The sequence below is a fragment of the Triturus cristatus genome, chromosome 2_1 (assembly GCF_964204655.1).
Source record: "Triturus cristatus chromosome 2_1, aTriCri1.1, whole genome shotgun sequence".
NCBI lineage: Eukaryota > Metazoa > Chordata > Amphibia > Caudata > Salamandridae > Triturus > Triturus cristatus.
Genome location: NC_140581.1, coordinates 566,742,975 through 566,764,848, shown reverse-complemented (window position 1 = coordinate 566,764,848; position 21,874 = coordinate 566,742,975). Strand labels below are relative to the sequence as shown.

The following is a 21,874-nucleotide window of genomic DNA, read 5'->3' as shown; positions in this document are numbered from 1 at the left end:
CTCCCCCAACAATGTCATTAGTTTATCCTAAACCAATAATAAGATTTATAATGTAATGAAACCCACATAATTCAAGTATGACTCACAGGTAATCATCAAGGACAGTCTATAGCTGAACTATAGAGAAATGGGCATCTGCAAACTGAGAAGGAAGCTGCAGAACCATGAACTATGTGGTCACTAAAGAACTACAGATCACATCCTAGGCACATCTGGAATGAAATCGATATAAGGTGAGGTATCAGTATACATTGTCAACATTCTACTTGTGTTTTTAAACAGTAACCCCTAACCCAGCCTTCATTAAGAACATCCATGACAATAGGGCCACATTCAGTAGAAACATTTCTTAATAATTGTAGTAGGAGACAGGCCTTGAACAAGGAGTTCAATGTCTATATCATGCAAAGGCTTGCTTCTTGCTGGACAGACCTGAACTACCTCTGACACATTAAACAACATACCCATATTGCAAGATATATTCTAGATCAGAGTTTTAGAAGGCATGAAGAATTATTTTCCATCAACCAACGATTTAACTAACATGCTCAGATCACTAGCCTGTCTTATTTTCAGTCTTCATACAATATAACCATAACTCCTAACAACACTCGAGTTAATAAACAGAGAAGCTTTCCCCTAGATCTGAGTGAAAACAAACTTTCTTGTAATTGCTTATTTAACTAGGTAACAGCTGCTATAATACTCAAATTGCAGAAAGTCATAAGAAGCCACACAAAAGAGCAACGGCCCGTGGTAGGGAAAGCAAACAAACAGCACATCCAAAAATGGCAAAAGGTTCCATCAGAAAATACAGTCTCCTGTGATATGTTTAGAGTTGGAAAATACATCCACTTATGCCTGCCAGGAGTTCACACAAGGATTCATCCTTATCCAGATTCTTGTCCAGTTTATTATTCTGTGTGTACACTCTCTGCAAACTTAAGAAGGACCACACAACCTATTTATTTGGTCTTTACAGCAGATGCCTATTAGATAAATGTTACATTTTAAATTTCATGAAATGTCTGGCCCATCTTTTATGTCAAGGAGTTTGAAAGAGTACATAACAAATGTGAAAGGGTTTGGGCATAAGGCTATGATTTTTTGATGCAGGCAGCCTGGTTGTGAAAATATCTAACTAAACAATGGATGACAACTATCCATTCCACATCAATACACATGAGATCAACAGCTACGTAATGAGCTATGCCTTTCTGATTATTGAGTGTTTTATACAGATTTCCCAAATTCCAACTTGCTGAAAACATTAGGAATCACTCTGAATCGCTGATTAACTATACGCACCAAATATATAAAGAACTGTAACCAATATATGTAACTGTACTACTTATTTCAACCATTAGCACAAAAAAGTGAAAGGGCCATATTTTGCAGCCTGACCTGTTGCTATGTTCTCCACGTAGGATGCTGATTTAACATCAAGCATCTTGTCAGCTGGTGTCGAGAGTTCTATTCCTGTTTTGTTTTGTGGTGGTTTATGTATCTTTGTGTGAAGGTAAATCAGATTTTGATCTTGGGAGATCTTTGTAGTGTCTTATGCATAGGGGTTTGTGTGCCAATGGTATTTTTTTTTTAAAATCTTAGGGATTGCATAATCGATGGCACGTGTTTTCTTTATGTATCATATCACCAGTATGTTATCATTGCCATGTTGAGATCACACAACATGGCGGGACTCCACAAATGAGTTTACAGGCTGCTGAAGAGTATGGTGGGATGTTGACTATTTGTGTTCTTCCAATAAGAAAGGTGCAGATCAATTTGAGGGCATGTCCTTTGATGCCACCCTAGTAAAGTCATCTGATCAGAATGGGTGGCTTCTTCAGGAGGGTGTTAACAGCTGCATGTTCCCAGGTTTATGGGAAAGTGGATGTGTCGATGGAGGTGTTGAACTGGAGGGGTGAGGGCTTTGCTTATGGGGGGTTGACCATCATGGTTGTACTTGTAATCTAGTAGATACTATTAATGTATTAAGTCCAAGCTTGTATAATAGGTGCCCTAAACCAGTACAACTAATGGGAACACCATCTCATGCAGCCAGAGTCAATCTTTTGCTTAGATGGTTTGAATCTTGTCCCAGTTAGCAACAATGACCTTTATGGGCATTAGTCATCACTGTAGTTTAAAGATCACACACAAAATGGGTTCACCTTTTGGGTAAGCTTTATTGCATCCCATAAAGCCCACGACATGGCACATCCTGTCAGCCTAGATCTCAACAGCTTACTAGCGCCCTGATCAGAGGTAGGCTTAACAAGCTGCCTCTTATTTCACCAATCCTTACCCAAAATGAGCGCTGCACCTTTGCTGGCTTCATCCACATGCATAGGAACAGAATTACCATCCTCATCGCCAATATGTAGTGGAAAGATCGCACACAAAAAGGGTTCAATTTTTGGGTAAGCTTTATTGCATTCCATAAAGCCCACAACACAACACGTCTTGTCAGCCTAGATCCCAAAAGCTCACTAGTGCTGTAACGGAATCGCAGCTGACGGTCATACCATGCATGTGTACACATTCAAACACAAACATAAACATTACATTAAGCTGGAGTGCATGCACAAGCAAGGCATTCACACGCAAGAACAACTTAAAGAGACAATCCACTACAATCACACATTACAGGCTGATATGTGAGTGGTACGCTGTTGTGTGTGAGCCACACTGTTGGTAGGCTGGCACAATAATCATAATATTGCAATCTTTTGATGGCTACTTAACAGGCAAAGGAATATTGATGGACATTATACCTTTGGACAGAATTTAGGATTTAATATACCTCTTGTCATAGAATTTTCCAAAAGAATTTACACAGTGGGTCACTGTGCCAGATAGACATTACATTTACTGTGGCAGAAATACCTGCCTGCATTAAATCAATGTTTTGTGTTTTTTATGTTGTATTCTTATGTTCTTGTGTTTTATTTATTTTATTTTATTGTATGTACTTTTTTTTAGTTTTGGTGAAATGCTGTTCCTAAGTGATAGGCCCTGAAATATTGTGATGTTTATTATTTCCCTCAGAACTACGTGCAAACATGCTGGCTTTTTTGTCAATACACTTGTACCAATGTGCTAACATATGCACCACTTGAGCCCCCCTGTCTTAAAATTGTACTTGCAGATGTTCCTTCTCTCCAAAAACTCTTGAGACACTCAATCTCGCAGGTTGATACCTATGGTGCAAGGTGTGGGTGTATTGATTATTTTTGCCAAAGCTTGAATTTGGTTTTCAGACTAGACCCTTATGAAATCATCTTATCATAGTAAGAAAAGTATTGTGCAGGAGGGTATTCTCCTGTATAAAATGTATATGAATGTTAAATAAAACCGAATGAAACGTGCAAGAAACGATTTTTTCACCTTTTAATTTCAAACAATCTTAATCTTGTTGCGCAAGTTCGAATTCCTTAGTAAAAACATAAGACAAGAGGCGTTTGGTAAAGCAGGAACAGTTTGTTTAATTAAGCAGTTCAGCCGGCAGAACAGTTACAGGCACGAGAGCTGAAGACTATCTCTATTTATATTGTTCACGTTCATCCTATATACACAGTTACAATAAGCACTAAAAGTTTCCAGCATACCATATATGCTGAGGAATGTTGATTGCTGCCTTATAGTCATAAATTGATGGTCAAATGGTTACTACAGGTGAGTCTCAACCTTGAGTGGAGACAGTGTGGCCAGTGGTTATATGTCTGGCATGGGGAGCGCGTGATCACTACTTGTGCTGGGTCCCGATAGGCTATGTGTTCCTAACTCATGTGGCACTTCACTTTATTTCGTTTTCAGAAGGGCATGTACCCCCTCTGGCCATGTGTGCTTTATTGGGGACAATCTCCTATGATCACTGTAATGTCGCTGCACCTATCTGTGGGATTGATCGAGAGTTTCCTGCCTGCGTGTTTGCCTGCCAGCTATGCACCCTCCCACCTGTGACCCATCAATCAGTAATCCCGGGCCTGGGTCGCAGGGCCTGCCTGACTACATACTTATGTGTCGAGGTAGATTTGGAGTTCAGGATGGGTAATTCTATTAATGAGGACAATACTTCATTTTTAGCGATAAACACATCGATATCCATATTAAAAATCTCCTTACAAACAATCTGTTTAACTTCTGTTCCAGATAAGATTTGGCAAAGATATAAGAGTGTTTGTTTTTTTATCGTTCTTATCGTTTCACTGTGATTTCCTGTACCAGAAGGAAATATATGGTTTAAGAATACCATCATTTTCTAAAAATACATGTTTGCAAGTGATGGCTTGTGGATCTTGGGTGTCCTTCATGCTGACACGTTTGCAAAAGTAAGTTGAACTATGGGCGGGGGTCTCACGGATAGGATTCCAACTAAAAGGGGGGTGAGGCAGGTATGCGTCCTTGCGGCCACGTTGTTTAGCCTCTACATTAATGGAGTAGTAAAGTGACTGAACAACTGTAGGCAATAGTGGAGAGGTGTGGCTCACTGGTTAGAGGCGGCAGATCTGTAAGCAGAGAATCGGCCAGGGACCAGGGTTCAATTCCCGATGCGGCAGGGTCGAGGACCAGGGTCAAAACGGACTTGATAATTCTTGCCTCGGTACCTACTCTAACCAGGAACACACTCGGCAACTCTGGGCAGTAAGCTTGCCTCATCTCCACAACGGCCCCCCACAGACGCCGGGGATGCCTGGTTTCACCTTGGGGATACCCAGAAAGGGACCATCTCACACGGATAGCCAGGACGGGTTCCCCAGCGGTCTATAGCGCCGGGATACTTCCGAGTAGCTGTGCGCTGAATAAATTAAAATAACATAACATAACATGACACGCTTAAGATCGCTGGAATCCATGTGCCTCTCCTTATGTTCGCTGATGATTTCTTCCTTATCTCTAGAACCGCTATGGGTCTACAAGCAGAACTATATTCTACTGCAGCTTTTTGTCCACGTAGTTGGATAGAATTGAATCAAGCCAAGTACAAATATATGGTAACTAACCCATATCGCTCTTTTAGGGCGAAGAGGTTGTTGAGATCGATCAGGTCAAAAACTTCAACTACATAGGAGTCAAAATGAGTGACAACTTATCCTGCGGCCCACAATTGGCAAAAAGCAAAACTATTCTTAATCAGAGAGCAGCAACAATTGGGAGGAAATTAAAATCAGTGGGCCCGATTCACAGAATTAACTTAAGACTAAATCCTAAACTTACTACTTTGTGGTATTCACAGAATGCACTTACTACTTTTGGTTTTCACAGACTGCACTTACTACTTTTGGTATTCACAGAATGGATTTACGACTACTAACTTTACGTCCGCACTCTCTGGCCCGGAGGCGGAGCTTACAGCCCGGAGGCGGGGCTTCCGGGCCGGAGGCGGGGCTTCCGGCCCGGAGGTGGAGATTTCGGCCATGGCTAAATCTCCGCCACCGGCCGGAATCCCCACCTCCGGCCCGGAAGCTCCGCCTCCGGCCCGGAAGCCCCGCCTCTGGGCCGGAAGCTCCGCCTCTGGGACGGAATTTCCAGCCCGAGTGCGGACGTAAAGTTAGTAGTCGTAAATCCATTCTGTGAATACCAAAAGTAGTAAGTGCAGTCTGTGAATACCAAAAGTAGTAAGTGCATTCTGTGAATACCACAAAGTAGTAAGTTTAGGATTTAGTCTTAAGTTCATTCTGTGAATCGGGCCCAATGTCTGGTGGTTCTGTATCCCCTGGTCTTAAGTGTTAGAGGGCAATGGCTATGTCAGCAGCCACCTATAGAGTAGAGATATGGGGATATGTTGAGCTAACCATCCTAACAAGGGCAGAAAACAAATTCAATAGGGCCCTATTTAATTGACCAATAAGTGCCCCCCTCTTTCCAATGAGATTTGATCTTGCTCTCAACAGCTTCCACTTGCTAATTGCATTAAAACTATTGTTGTACTGGGTGAGGCTCTGGGCATCTGTGGAGTTGGCTTCTTACAGTGAATCCCTTTAGGAACTAATTGCATGTGATAAGGAGACCCGCATACCATGGCTGAGACAAGTGAAGCATCGATGTGGGATGGTCAAAATTGGTGAATTATGGGACTCTCCTACCACTATAACTAAAGGAATTACCCAGAAACTGAAAAATCATTATTGGGAGCATATGTTGGGACAGATTTGGAATGAACATATGGAAGGTAGTTTGGCAGGACAGTTCTTGCTTCATATATATACACCCAGTTTCTAACCTTAAATGGAAAGAATTTGGCCATTCCAAGTGAAACGCTTGTACAGGCAGTTTAGATCTGGTGCCCTACAGTTAAGATCTCTGACATCCAAATGGGATGAAACAGGGTGGCCTAAATGTCTTGCCCTAAATGTCCACAACAGATAGAAACTAGAACACACTTCCTTTTTTTCTGCTCCAAGTGCACCCTACCATGGAAAAAATGGATTATTGTATTATGTAAAATCTTGGGTGTGAGACAGTACTTAGAGGTGCTGAGGATTTTAAAGAGTGACACGAAAGAGCAAATTGTGTTCGCCGTTTCCAGATACTTGAACTGGGCATGTACTATAAGAGCAAAGGTGCTATCTACAACTAATCCCTGATTGTATACACATAGTACAAAGTAAGTCAGTCTGCTGTAATTGTCAAGCCCGTGCAATGCGGAAGGGCTAGGAAGTAGTTTTTCAGAGTTGTAAATAACTTGGTGTAGCCTGTACCGTACAAACGTGTGTGATTGATTATCTCTGTTATTGGCCATTATATTATCAGATGTGATTTAAACAGTTTTTTCATTTAATTTGACTTGGCATATCATAGCTTACCAAGAAATGTAGCATTATTTTATATATCTGTTTTAAAAAGATTGTAAAAATATTTCATGGAAAATTTTATTTAGATGTTATATATTTTAAGTAATGGTTTTATCTTTGGGATGTATACTTGTATGGCTTTTCGCCAAAATAAAGTATATATTGAATAATATTGATTAAATATCATTTTCTATAATATACATGTTTGCAAGTAAAATGTCCACAACTGAAAACATATGTCCAATATGCCACCGAAAACACACATCACACTAAAGAGAATGATTATTTATTTATATGCACATTTTTTTTCTTAATTAGTAATTAACATAATTCATAGCTCTAAAAAGTGTATGTAAAGTACAAAAAGTTAAAATAAACCGAACTAACCTGCAAAATAAATTGGATCATCATTCTTTGTTATTTGCAGGCCAGCAGATGTTATATTTCCCAGTCTAGCGCCCCCAGTGGCATTATACAAGTTGACAGTGAATGTTTCTAAGGCTTCAGGGACCTGCAATGGGAAAACAATACTTTAAGTGAGGGCTAGCACAATACGATCAAAATCTGTTTTTCAGCTAACAAAGCAGTTGCGGCATGCAATAGATAAGAAAAACAAAGAGATGTTTACATACTGGCATTTACGTGCCAGCACTGCCCCTATCTGTTGCTCTCTTTAGTTCCTTCTACAGTTATCTTTTATGTAGTCGTATCATGGATGTAGTCAAGACATAAAAAAATGTTTTCCTTAAGAAATATGTAGATTTCCAAAGATTGATAGAATCAAAAATATGTACAGGATACTCAATTTATGGCACAAATGGCAGGCACATATTAAACATCACTTTCCTTGTTTCAATGAATGAAGTAAATGCATTTTTTATTGTGGGTGTGCACTAAACAGAGGACAGTGGAAAATGCTAATATAACCACCACTGTGGTCTAAGTTACTTGCCACAGCCCCTGAAAGGCAAGTGTTCACTTACAATTGTTATTCATTTGTAGATGTGTACAGTATCATCTTTAGAATTTTGGGGGTCCCTGACAAGACATATTTCAGGGCACGTGTATGGAGTAAATTAGAATTTTATTACCCACTTCCTCCTAGTTCAAGCCTCTATGATGCCAAACAATACTAAAATATATATTAAACGCTCATAGGGTCACAAAAAACTGTTGAAATACGCCTTCCACAGGGTTTTGCATAGAGAGAGATGTGTTTTGATCTATGTGGCTATCAAGCAAGCTGCAGGGCTAAGAGTTGCATTTAAGGGAGTACATTTTCAAAATTCCAGACAGCAAGGATGTGCTATGGTAGGTTATAAAGAGGTGTGTACTACTTATTTGAGGTCATCAGGTGCAAAGATGCATGTCATTCATAATAACAGTCAATTGTGTTTGATGAGCAATTTTAACTATATTTTTAATGAGGGCTTGCATAGTGAGATTTTTGTTGAAGGTAAAGCCTACAGATTTAGGACTCCACACATTCATTGGCTTGTAGTCCACCACGGTTGGTGCCTCCAGCCAGGCCTGAACTGGAGTAAAGCATTTCAGGGGAGAGATGAGTAGTGTGAGAAGGTGGTTCTGACCATCTAATCTGCTCTGATTTTTTCGCTTTATGATCACCTGGTCTTTGACCTTCTACTGTGGGAGAGCCTAATTACCTGTGACTCACCCACAATAAACCTGTGTCAAAATGGGCTGCGTGTTTACTCGCCAGTGTTTGCCTTTTCAGATAAAGCAGCTACGTGGCAGCAAGGGTAAGAGGCACTTGGCTGGTTACATGTGAACAAGTGTGCACACGTGTGAGGGCTTCGCAATTGAGACTCCTGTCATGTGCAGCCCAGGAACTGCACACAGGTAGTCTTGTGAAGAAGGGACTCTGCAGTGTAGGGTATTGATTTGGGATAGGCCCTATAATATTGGTGTACAAATTTAGGGTGAGTCAAGGAGCTTTACTGTCTTGTCTGCAGTGACACTCCATTATGCACTTATGGGGAAGGATGCTTTAGAGTGTAGCTCTGCTTTCCCTTGGTCTGAAAACCTCAGAGTTGTACAGATGTACAGGTTAACCTGTGTGAAAAGAACAATTCTGCAAAGTACAAAGACATATCTGTACAGCTTATGGGTCATCCAGAAATGTCACATTTCTCTGGCTCAGCTCAAGATCAGAGCCCAGGCCTGTTGTCACCTTTCTCTCTCCAGTGGTAGGAACAAAGCCACCCCCCCCCCCACAAATGGATCAATTAACAGTGCTTAACCCAGCTCCTGAGGAGGAAAGGGAGGTGGACTGCTATGCATCAATCAGCCAGCTGTCATCCTGTGCCATGAAGAAGGCCTACCCGAGCCCAGTAAACAAAGGAGGGAGCAAAGACCTCTGGAGCCAAGACAGGAAAGGGGCTCCATTGACGATTTGCTAGGGAAGCCCTGGCAGTGATGTCAGCGAGTGGTGGAGCTGAGACCACAAGAGCTGATGTGGCAAGTGACTCCTGGGTGACTCCATCTTGAAGTATCCAAGCAGGCTGTGCAGCGAGGTTGAGACAGAGATGGAGGGGTGATGTGGCACATCAGTATAGGCCAAACGTACATCCCTGATGGAACTTTCTGGCCCAATTTAAAAGGTCTTGCACAAGGGGAAGAGTTCTGTGTTGGCTGTGCTTTTCTGTTGGACACTGGGACTGACAGCTGATGCCATGGGTAATTAGAAGGAAGAACCCCCTGACTGCCATCTGGACTAAGGGCTCTACCTTTGATTGACCCAGGACCAGCGGGGTACTCCCCAGGACCAGGGAAGCTGGTCCCTTTACACACTCTAAGTACTAGTTAGGGGAAAAACTGGGAATCTGCGCACAGTAGGAGAGAAGCTGACAGGAAAAGCTAAGTGAAAAGCAGGCGCATGGAACCAGTGAAACCAGTTCCCTGCAATGATTATAACTTTTAAAGCAATGAGGCATGACAATCGAGCTCCAAGTCGCTAGGGCAGGAGCAAAACAAGACAAAGATCATCCAAATCGGCCCAACGGGACCTGAGTTAGGGCTGTTTAAAGTTGGACGACCTTTGACCTATTTATGCACCTGAGGCGAAGTGTGTGAAGCTTTGCCTCCGTTTAAAGCCTTGCCCCCGGGGTAGGCCAGGGCCTGGGAGCTGCTTGGGAGATGCCCATGAGAATATAGAAACTAAGGGGAAGTGCTGTAGTGCTTTGCCCAGACCAGGAGTAGGGGTACCCAGTCCTGAGAAGTGAACATAACGAGGAAGTGCCTTTGCACCCCCCCACAATGCAGAAGAGGGGGACCAGGACTCCATTTCCTGGGCCCTGAGAATTCATGGCAGTGAGGGAGTGCCATCGCGCTCCCCCGCAAATGTGGGAGGGGCCAATGACCTCATCCTTGTGCCCCAAGGCTGGCAAAAAAGTGGGGGAAGTGCTCTCACACTCCCCCACATGAAAGGCCCTCCCCGCACCCCAGTCTTGAGGAAGTGGGAAGTCTAGCCACCCACTGTGCACCTGCCCGCAGGAGCGTACAGACCAGAATATGGCTCCTGCAGCATCACACCAGAGTGTTTATCGCTTGGGCAGCCGGCAGGGGCACCTGGGGTGGGCTGCCAGAGCTGAACTCTAAAGGAAACGGGTGGGACCGGGCACCCCGAGGAGAAGGAACATGGTGTGAGGCCACCAGCGTAAGCCAAATAAATGAAGGAAAAGAAGGACACAGCTCTCTCCGCCACAGTGGGAGAGCGCTGCTATCAAATGCATAAGAAAGCGTGAGGCATGTCCTGTAATGACCTGAGGCACCTGGCTTTATTTTTGTGATTTAAAACCCCTGTTTTCAGCTTGTGGTGGCCCCACAAGGATGTGGTTGCCATCAAAATGTAGTGCAGGAGCAGTACAGCCTCCCGCCCAAAAGGATTATCATGGTCTCCACCCTAAGTTGGGTAGAACTCTGAGATGATAACACCCCCCCAAGGTTTTTCTGACACTTTCAAGTACTGTCCAGGCTGGTGCTTTCGCTCTACATCTGGGAGTGCTGCGCTTCCTAGGGGAAAAGACTGTGGCTGCAGTCTCTGGGGTCTTAAAAAGTTCAACATAAGTTTTCAAGCTGCAAACACTCTCTGGGGGTGAAAGATTGTAATTACACATGGGGTGTGTTTATAAATATAATGCCCTTTAGGGGCTGTGGTTTAATTGTGTTATGCATACTAAAGGTTATGCTGAGTTCACAATTCATCCAGACATGCACAGATCCTTCCCCTTGTGAATGTTTTATTGGAGAAATGATACTGACAACCACTCATGTTCAAGGTAGACCTGATTTATTGCCAATATTGAGTGTGTTCATTCAAAGTAATGTTACGTTAATGCATTTTAAGACAAGAGAAGGTTTTGACATGCGATTTGTTGATCTAGATCCCTCTTTAGGTGGGGCAAGAGTGATAACTCAATGTCACCAAGACGCGTTTCCATCAGCTGATGTATATCTGTAAATTTCTGCGTAGTATTGAGTAGTGTGTGTGCAATAAATTGACTTTTTCCTTCTTCAAAAGAAAAAGCATAGACTGGACAATCATTTATTGGGTCCAATTATGGTGTTCCTGTGAATAGTGATTACTAGCCCACACCACCTCCCTTGAGCAGGCCTTGGACTGCTCTGCTTCGCTACCTTATGAGAATCAAGTGCTACAATCAGGTGTTTGGTTCCCAGTGGAGGAAGATTTTTGACCCATTACCTGTGCAGGTCACACAACTAATAACTCAATTTCTGACAAGAAGGAACACCAATTTCAAAGGCTTCAGCTTGAGGTGGTCGTGATTCAGGATTTGAGGGTTTTTAAGTTACTTGCTTTTTCCACAATGTCTTCTTGGGCAGAGACTTTCAAGTAGAGCTACGTGACCTCAGTCCAGAGGTGGGAGGAGATGATTTAGAAAGGAGCAGAGGGGTTTCATCTATATATTAAAAAGTAATAGGGAGAAAGACTACACCACTGGGCACTCCCAAGAGGTTGAAGAGGTTAGGGCTTCGATAGGAAGTTCACTATTTTTGTTTCTTGGGAGCATCTGATCAGCAGAACAAAAATTAACTCAGCACTGTTCCACAGATTCCTAACTGCAGTTCCATGGTTTTCAAGAGAGCGGCATGATTGACAATTTCAAATGCCACTGACATGTCAAAAAAGATAAGGTATAATTTGCTTTTGTCTAGGATGGGCAACAGCTCATCATCCATGCAGCAATTTCAAGGTATCCCATTGACCTTGGTTTTATCTTTTCCTGTTGTGGGCACTAGGCCAGGCCACACAAGTGGCACAGTGTTTTTATCATCACAAGTGGGGTAGTGCTGGGTGTTAGCTATTTTGTGGATTCCTCCTGATTCCAGAAGTTTCCATCACAGAAATGCAAAGTTTGAGGTTTGCAGGACATTGTGTGTAAGAAGACCTCATGGGATCCATGCAAGGCACATCAACCTGGAATTCCCTGGTAGTCTAGTTTTAAAAAATGTCTGTGGTTTGTAGGTTTGCGTGGGAGGCACCACAGCACGGCCCCAAATACTGCAGCTACCCCTACTGTTTACCTATCATTGTAGCGCTTTACCACCTTTGTGTCATGGTCTCTTGGCCCACCCAAACAAGTGTGATACTGTTCTTATTGGGGGACATGTTGCAGCTCAGGGTGGCATGAGATTTGTGGCTCCCTACAGATTCCAGAACTTTACATCACAGAATTGTGAGGAAAATCTGTCTTTAGTTAAAGTTTGAGTTTTGCAAGGGATTAAGGGTAAAGAAAAACGGGTGAGAGCCATGCAAGTCACCTCACTACGCGCAAGACATACAACATAGTGTCTTTTTTTAATGAAGGATGTGAGAGGAGCAGGAAGGAGAGCGGCCAGGCAGGGGAGGCGGCAGAAACACAGGTAAATACCTTCATTTTATAATTTTTAAAGCATTTGGGAGGGGGGATGGAGCGGCTAACTTTGGTCCGTCACGGAGGCGGAGTTTTGCCTACCTCCGCGTTCGCCGCAGAGCTCGGAGTAGGCATATATCCGCAAACTCTGCTGGCGGAGTGGAGTTATCCACCCACGGTTAGAAAAAACTTGAGGGATCTACACATATGAGCCCCTGATGAATTTGGAGTTTTGTCTACTTTTCATAAATCTATAGCTTTCCTTCCTCACCCATGTGTTTCACACTAGTTTCCAACACAAATTAAGAATTTGATAAGAGAAAAAAAATGGAAAGAATAGTCTCTTTGAAAAATGCCAAAACTGTGGGAAAAAAATAGTTTCTTTTATTCAGCTCTGCATATTCCTGAAAGCTGGGAATATTGTGACTCTACTATAACAAATTGTTTGTTAATGCCATTTTTAGGAAAACAGACACTATTATCCATAGCACTTCTTTTCTATTGTCCCCAAAAACTCAAAACGTAGCTATATTTTGCCTATTTTCTCAGTCCTCTCCAGGAAAATCCACAATCCCTGGGTACCTTTAGAATCCCCAGGATATTGGAAAAAAAGTATACAAATTTGGCATGGATACCTAAAATGTTATGCATCCCTAAGTGCAAACTACCCCAAAGAGCCAAAAAAGGGCTCAAGACACTACAAAACTCAGGCCACACCTACCTGAGTAGTCGCATGTCCTTCCACCAACCACCCAGACATCTCCGCTCAGCAGGAGTCCAACTCTCACACATGCCATGCACATACAGAACCAAATCAGGAGGAAGGACATTCCCTCTCAACACTCCTAAAGTGTGCAACTAGCTCCCACTCCATAACAGAGCCTCCTCCTCTCTTCTTGAATTCTGCAAGAGGATAAAGCCCTGACTTTTCAATTAACCAAGCTATCATAGGCAGGGTTAGGCACACATGCCAGCTCAGCCCAGAATACCCTTCGCGGGTGAATATAGGCTTTACAAATACACATAACATAATAATATAAAAATAACATCAAACAACATGATTTATTTTTAGTAGCATAGGAATGCCGACTATTTTATTGGTCCTCTAGCATAAAATTAGAATTACTTTTCTTTCTGTAAGAATCTCTAGTCTGCGTTCACAACCTTTATTTCTATTTTAGGCCATTAAAAAGGCAAAATTCTTCCTTCGAGCCTAATTTCTTTCCACTGGAACTTTCCCTTTCCTCTCACTCTGAGGTAGGTAGATTTTCAATAATGTTATGTCCTTCTTCAATATAATCTATGAATAATTTGCTATTTAAAAACTACATTACTGAAATAACAGATCTGTAGGATAAAGGGATACTCTACTAAATGTTGTGTCTGGACCTCATTTTATCACAAACAGGTAGCTCGTGGCTCAAACTAGCCCAATGTGAGTCTATCGGAGTCTATGTCTTGTTATGCAAGTCATCTTTTCACAATTATATTTTCCTAACTATTCAGTGGCAGCAAGTTTTGTTTAGCCCTTTTTTCGAGGATGCACTGAAAATGGAAAGTTGTATTACTGGTCGAGTGTTACTAATTCCAGCTGACATTATCATTTCATTTACCAGTTATTACGCATTTGAGACCTGGAACAGAAAATCACATTTGCAATCCAGAGCTACTGGCCAATTTACAGACTTTGGCTCATAAATTGTGGTTACTGATTTCACCAGGTAGAAAGTGTAAGTGGAAAAGCAGGTGGTTCATCAGGTGCAATTATGAATCCAGTAAAACATGCAATTGAGTGGCAAATATGGCTGAACTAACCTCCACAAAACTTGGAATGAAGGCCACAGAAGTATTATCTTTCTGTTACTCGAACCCCTAGTAATTATTAACTTCACCCTAGTTATGTTTCTTCTTGTTTTATTTGTCCCATCGAGCATACAAGGACATTTTGGGTTCTCTGAGACATCAGCTATTATTGATTATGTGTCTTTGGAGATCTAATGTTATTACTTAATTTGACTTCTGTAAGGGAGCACAGTCGGAAAAGTAATTCATAATACCTGTTTGTGTGACCTAAACACATTTTATGGTATTTAAAATAGTGACTTTTTTGACAAGCTACAAAATAAAGCTGACAGAATTCTTCTATAATTTTACCACCCAGTGAGTCTCAACAGTCCCTTTTTGACACCACACACTGTAATAATGCTGTCTATAGTTTGATTGTATTATTCATGGCCTATAGCAATATTATTCACTGAATCTCTCTGGTGATGTAACCATTGATGAATGAATTTAAGGAAAATCTGAATTCTCCACAGTTTTATAAAGAAGAAACCACGTTATTTTATTCAAAGGCTGTGGTGCATGTATCTGATTAAAGTGCATATATATTTAATAATATTTATAAAATAAGAATTTGCAAGAGTGGTAATCAAAAGTTCAGTGACAGGACATCAAGAAAAGACAAATGAAAGTGATTGTGGCTATTGTCTGATCTGTTTGAAAGCTCCCAATCAAGTTTCTTAAAGGAGAACTTCAATGCAATATCACTGTAAAATATGTGTAAAAGAAATACTACTAAAAGAACATTTGCTATTTTATTCCTGCCACTATGCTCAAAAGTGTTACAGCAAACAAATGATGGACGGAATGCTGACAATGCAAACATTCTTCCCCAGTCAAAAGATCTGGGTTAAATCCATCGTTCTTTTGCCCACCACGCCACCCCAGTTTGGACCCAGCCATATGCAAATCAGTCTTGACCCTGTGCCCCATGTGAACAGTCCAGACCGAACTACCAGGCCAGGTCCTCCCTGGATGGGTAACAAGCATCCTGGGACCGGTTTCAGGGTATGTCACCCTTCTTCAGCCAGGCTAGCTAGAATCCAGTGGCACAGTGAGCAAGGGACCTACGTCTGGGCATACCCATCCCACTTAGGGCGAAAAGTGTTATAGCAAACAAATGATGGATGGAATGCTGACAATGCAAACATTCTCCCCAAGTAAAAATATCTGGGTTAAATCCATCGTTCTTTTGCCCACTACGCCACCCCAGTTTGGACCCAGCCATATGCAAATCAGTCTTGACCCTGTGCCCCATGGGTCAGGTCTAAACGGGGGTGGCATGGTGAACAAAAGAATGATGGATTTAACCCAGATCTCTTGACTGGGGGGAATGTTTTGATTTGTTCTGTATTCCATCCATCAATTGTGTGTCTTTTGCTTTCTCGCCTTTAGTGCTCCTGGTTTGCCCACCCGTGGGTCCTGGGCTCACTGTGCCACTGGAATCAAGCTATCCTGGCTTAAGAGGGGTGAAACCCTGAAACCGGTCCTAGGATGCTTGTTTCCGGTCCAGGGAGGACCTGGCTTGGCAGTTCGGGCTGGACTGTTTCCTTGAGGCACAGGTTCAAGACTGATTTGCATATGGCCAGGTCTAAACTGGGGTGGCATGGTGAGCAAATGAATGATGGATTTAACCCAGATCTCTTGACTGGGGGTGTATGTTTTGATTTGTTCTGCATTCCGTCCATCAATTGTGTGTCTTTTACTATGCTAAAAAGAGCAAGCAGGCTCAAATCTGATGAAATGCACAGAAAACTCCAATTAAAAGAGGTTAAATCTGACTTGGCAAAATAAACCTTTAACCAGGCATAAACTTTACGTTTTAATACTTATAAGTCACCTCTAAAGTAGGACTTACATGCCCATAGGACAGGGTGCATGGTATTTAAAAAGTAGTTCTTGTGTACTTAAGTTTTACATGCCCTGGCAGTGAAAAATCTCCAACGTTGTCTTTCATTGTTGTAAGGCTGGGTCTCTCATAGGAAAACATTGGGATACATTACAACACCTTATAACGCTTAACTTCAGTTTGGCAATAGCTCGAAAAATGACTCAACGACTCATTTAAAGGTTATTTTAAAATCCAACTTAAATTTTCAACTTGGATTTTAGATTACTATTTTGAAATGGACACTTTTAAAAGGTTGTCATTTTTGTGCCTGGGCCAAAATGCTTTTCTGCCAGTGTTGAAATACGTATTGCCCCCAGACTGTGACCAAAGGGCATGGGTAATGGGGAGTAGATTCCTTCCTCACAGGATGGCCATCTGGGTAGTGCCCTGGAACATAAAAATCTTGAAAGGATGGCTGCCCTATAAAAGACATATGTAGCTCACTCCTGTGCCTGCCCCTCTATCGTCCCTCTAGCCAGCCAGGCACCATTACTAGTGGGAGAGGAGCTGCCCTCAGAAATGGTATTGAGTGACTACAAAGGAGGGTGTGCGCATTATCATAGCCACACATCTGGGTGAGCAAAGTGAGCTCTGCACATCGGAAGAAAAGTTCTGCCATCTTGGTTTTAGGTAGAGAAGAGCATTGTGGAAAAGTTTACAGTAAAACATACAGGAAGTGCTGCAAAGTGGGTAGGGTTAACCCACTAGGTATTTTAACACACTTGGTTAGAAAGTGGCCAGGAGTTTCCCACACCCACAGGCTGGCACTGGTCATAAATGTGGAACCCCCACTACCCTCCTCAGAACTCTGCTGGACCTGTGGAAGACAGTAGAAAGACTGAACCTTCCGTTGAGAACTGTGAGGAAAAACCTGAGCCTGATCCTGCTCCCACTTATACCCAGGACAAAGAAGTGAACTCCAAGGGAAAGTGGATTGATCTCTTGTTAAGCTACAGAGACACAAAAGCTGCAAGAATCCTTCATCGACAAGTGCGCTGGAACCCTGCCCTTCAGCAACGCCGCTGTCGTCGAATCCTGACTCAGATCCAACTTGCTCTGCTGATGACTCGTTGACAACCATTTTTTCTCCAGGAAAATTTCCAAGTTGAAAGGTAACTTTTTGACCGAGACCTACCAGGGCCTATAGTATCTAACCAGCTGTCCATAGCGGTTTGCCTCAAACCTTATCGTTTTCCCTGTCATGCGCAACCAGTTGCCTGCAGTTGGTGCTTTGTGCTTTTTGGAGCTAAAATGTAATCCCAACTTTAAAAATTCATATCTACAGTGTCCGTAATTGGACTTTTATCGTTTTGGTGTCATTTTGTGCATTAAATTCTTCTCTGTTCTTATAAATTTGTGTGATATTATTTTTGCACTGTGTTTTTGACTTTTTACCTGTTTTCTTATTTCTAACTGCTTTACACCCTTTCTTAAATTAAGACTGTCTGCTCTGTGCTAGGGGTTGAGAACAGGTTTAAATTACTGAAACCTTTACTGGACCTAGCAAGGATCATGACGTTACTATTATCTGGTGGAATACCATCCATCACAACTAATAATCCACTTTCTCACAACTACAAAATCCATGGACATTGTTCCAGAGAACATTTCCTGGGACAACTTGGAAAGTTTTGTGGAGGTTTGCAAGGTGACAGAATGTTACTGACAGTCTCAATATATACTTTTTAAATTGCTATTCTCATAAGGGTTAATGATACATAATGGCACTACCTTGGCAGTACTAGGGGCAGGAGAATGACTGCAGGGTTTGAGTAAAGGCTTCACCATGAAACAACAGCACACTGGACATGACCAAAGGCAATGCCCAATGGGCTCAAGGAATACTGGTGCCAAGTCATCACTGGGCAAAATGCCACACAATGCACCCACTATACGTTGGGCACTATTAAAGGCAGTGCCTAGTGGCCATTGAGTAAGTTCAGGGAATACACAAAGTTCACAGCCTCTGCCCAGTATGTTTTAATGTGTATTATGTGTGCTTTTTACCATTTGATTCCTGAACATATATGTTTATTGGATGTAGTATTTAAGTGTAAAACTCACAGACCTGGCTACTCACTCACCCCTTAATTTCAACTATAATTATTGAGTTGTTCAATACACCAACTTAATTCTACAGCACCTTCTTCACACTAGGAATTAACTACACATCAATGTCTATCCAGAAAGTCAAGTATGCTTTCCATTGACCAGACTGAGTATTCAGTGTTCTGGTTAGTGGGAAATACCAGTATTCCCACCTTCAATAGTGCCTGGCCATCCATGCAACTGTACAGACCAGAAAAGATATCCCAATACCAAAATCAAATATTGATCTCTATGGGGTGTGGTCTAGCCACGCTGCAAGATGGCCCCTAGTTGAGCGCGCTCCGCTAGCAGAGAAATTAATCCTATCAAAATCCTCACATATGAAGGGTCATCGCTGACTGAAAATACCTCTGGGAGTCACCTGCAGAGGTGTATTAAGGTGCAATTTGCTGCGGAGGCAGCTGGCTGCTGACGTGGAGGGGCCTGCCTGAAACCCCCTATGAAGCAAATCCAAAGGAAATGATGGACGGAGTGTTGAACATTGCAAGCACTCACCCCCAGTCAACTGATCTGGGTTTAATCCACCACCGTTCTTTAGCCCACTCTGCCACCCCAGTTCAGACATGGCCATATGCAAATCAGTCTGACCCTGTGCCTCATGGGAACAGTCCAGCCCGAACTGCCAAGCCATGTCTTCCCTGGACCGGAAACAAGCTTCCTAGGACCGGTTTCTCGCATTTCAGCCGTCTTCAGCCATGCTTGCTTGAATCCAGCGGCAAAGTGAGCAAGGGACTCACGTCTGAGCATACCCTGCCAACTTATGGCAAACAAAGCAAAACCAAAGGAAATGATGGACGGAGTGTTGAACATTGCAAGCACTCACCCCCAGTCAACTGATCTAGGTTTAATCCACCACCGTTCTTTAGCCCACTCTGCCACCCCAGTTCAGACATGGCCATATGCAAATCAGTCTGACCCTGTGCCTCATGGGAACAGTCCAGCCCGAACTGCCAAGCCATGTCTTCTCTGGACCGGAAAAAAGCTTCCTAGGACCGGTTTCTGGCATTTCAGCCGTCTTCAGCCAGGCTTGCTTGAATCCAGTGGCAAATTGAGCAAGGGACTCACGTCTGAGCATACCCTGCCAGCTTATGGCGAACAAGGAAAAACCAAAGGAAATGATGGACGGAGTGTTGAACATTGCAAGCACTCACCCCCAGTCAACTGATCTGGGTTTAATCCACCAGTGTTCTTTAGCCCACTCTGCCACCCCAGTTCAGACATGGCCATATGCATATCAGTCTGACCCTGTGCCTCATGGGAACAGTCCAGCCCGAACTGCCAAGCCATGTCTTCCCTGGACCGGAAACAAGCTTCCTAGGACCGGTTTCTGGCATTTCAGCCGTCTTCAGCCAGGCTTGCTTGAATCCAGTGGCAAAGTGAGCAAGGGACTCACGTCTGAGCATACCCTGCCAACTTATGGCGAACTAAGCAAAACCAAAGGAAACCCCTTATGCCCTTGGCGAGCGTGGTGTAAGCCGCGAGTCATCCTGTGCGCAGGGTCTAACTGCACGGGCCGGACTGAGAAGTCGGCTCAGCGTGACCCAGTGCGGCCTCTCAGAATCACGGAGTCGCGCACACGAGAGACCACCACAGCTGCCTCTGCGGGAGACCGCGCGGGACATGTGGGCTGAGTGTGCCTACCAGAAGCCTTGAGGAACAACGCAATCCCCTGCACAGCGTCCGGTGAGTGCGGGCAGCGATCCTGATTTGCTTGGTCCGGCAGTTCCAGAATCGGAGTCCGGTGGGCTGCCTGGGGCGCGGGCGGCCGCCATTTTAGAGTCCGGCACATTGAGCCTATATACCTGGGACGCCGGGCCGGAGAATTGTGCAGCCGGTGGGAACTCCCCTGGAGAGTAGGACAAGGTGTGGACACCTCGCCCCACCACTGCTAAGGTTGATCCCTATTGTCACGGTTGAGTTAATTTGGCTGCGTTTCAGCAGGCTGAGGCCTGCTGCAGCTATCTTAGACTACACAGAGTCCCCCCCCCCCGTGAGGAGCTGAGACAGTGCAAGGCATATGCTAATGTGGTTGTGGGCAAGAACAGTCTGGTGCATGAGGAAACGGCGGCAATGGGACACACATGCTCTGGTCTCAGTGCACATTGCTAAGTTAAAGTCAAGACAGGCACCCCGCCCACAAATCGCACAAGCTGTGAGTGCAGGGCTGTGGTCCACCAGGAGTGGTGGGTTCAGCTCCGAAGGGGACCAGATTTGTGACCGGGTGGAGAGTGTTGCGCTGGGATATCAGACAGAGTCCTTCCAATGCCGTCGTGGGTCACATTGCCCAGCGGCCATGGGGAAATAGGACGCAAAACAACCCAAGCTGACTTTTTAAAACCGTCGGCCCACCAGAACCACGGAACAGGAACCCGGAGGGGAGTTTTGAGTGCCAGTCTGATTCGCAGGTCGAAGATCAAGGAGAAGACCTTCGCACGCTGTTGCTGGAAATGCACTCCAGCCTCCGCACCATAGACACTATGTTGGACGTACTCACGACTCTACTAGATGCTGGAAACAGGTGGGAGTGCATGAAACACAGCTGGATGTGCTGGAAAATCGCAATTCTGACTACCACGAATTCCAGGTCGAAACTAAAGAACAACTCTTGAACATGGATAAAGTACTGGGTCTGCTCCGTTCTAAAAACAAGGATTTGGAAGCCCGTTCCCGTCAGAACAACCTAAGAATCACGGGAATTCTGGAAACTACGGCCATATAAAAAAATGGAGAGCTACATTGCCGATTTGCTGCACGAGCTGTTCGATCCTGCCCTTTCTGCGGTGTTTACAGTCAAGTGGGCCCACCGCACTTTGGCTCCCAGGCCTCCTGTCGGAGCAACACCCAGGCCGATATTGGCCCGAATTCTGAACTATAAGGACCGTGCTCTTATTCCACGGTTGGCAAGGGAGCGGGGGACCATAACCCATCAGGTAAAAACATTCTCGTTCTATTCGGACTTCACACCGGCGGTGCAGGCAGCACGCTGGGAACTCCTGCCTGTGAAGAGACTTCTGCTACAGGCCCAAATCCCCTACTCGCTGTTGTATCAAGCCAAGCTAAAGGTGTCATATGAGGACACGGCACATTTTTTTACGGACTCTAAATCTGCACTAAAGTTTGCAAAGTATTTGGGGGGTAAGAAGAAGCAGTCGCAAGGTCCGAGGGCAGAGGAGGCATCTGGAGACAGGCTGAGTGACAACGACTGACTGGGACAGGGTCTATCTAGGTCTCAGGAAGTGTTTATCTCTGTCTTAAATCAGTAAGGTACAGCATTGTTCTGCTTGTTGAGGTTACACATGAGCTTTTCACTAGATTGTGGCGGGCGGTCAGGGGAACTGTTT

General features: G+C 43.8%; 1 protein-coding gene across 1 annotated transcript in view; it reads right to left on the bottom strand.

Annotated features, from left to right (window-relative positions):
• Nucleotides 1-21,874, bottom strand: part of ADGRV1 (adhesion G protein-coupled receptor V1) — a 1,990,932-nt gene that overhangs the window by 1,637,775 nt on the left and 331,283 nt on the right. The window contains exon 16 of the mRNA XM_085632468.1: nt 7,185-7,308. Coding sequence (XP_085488594.1) covers nt 7,185-7,308 — 124 coding nt within the window. The remainder of the gene's footprint in view (nt 1-7,184; nt 7,309-21,874) is intronic.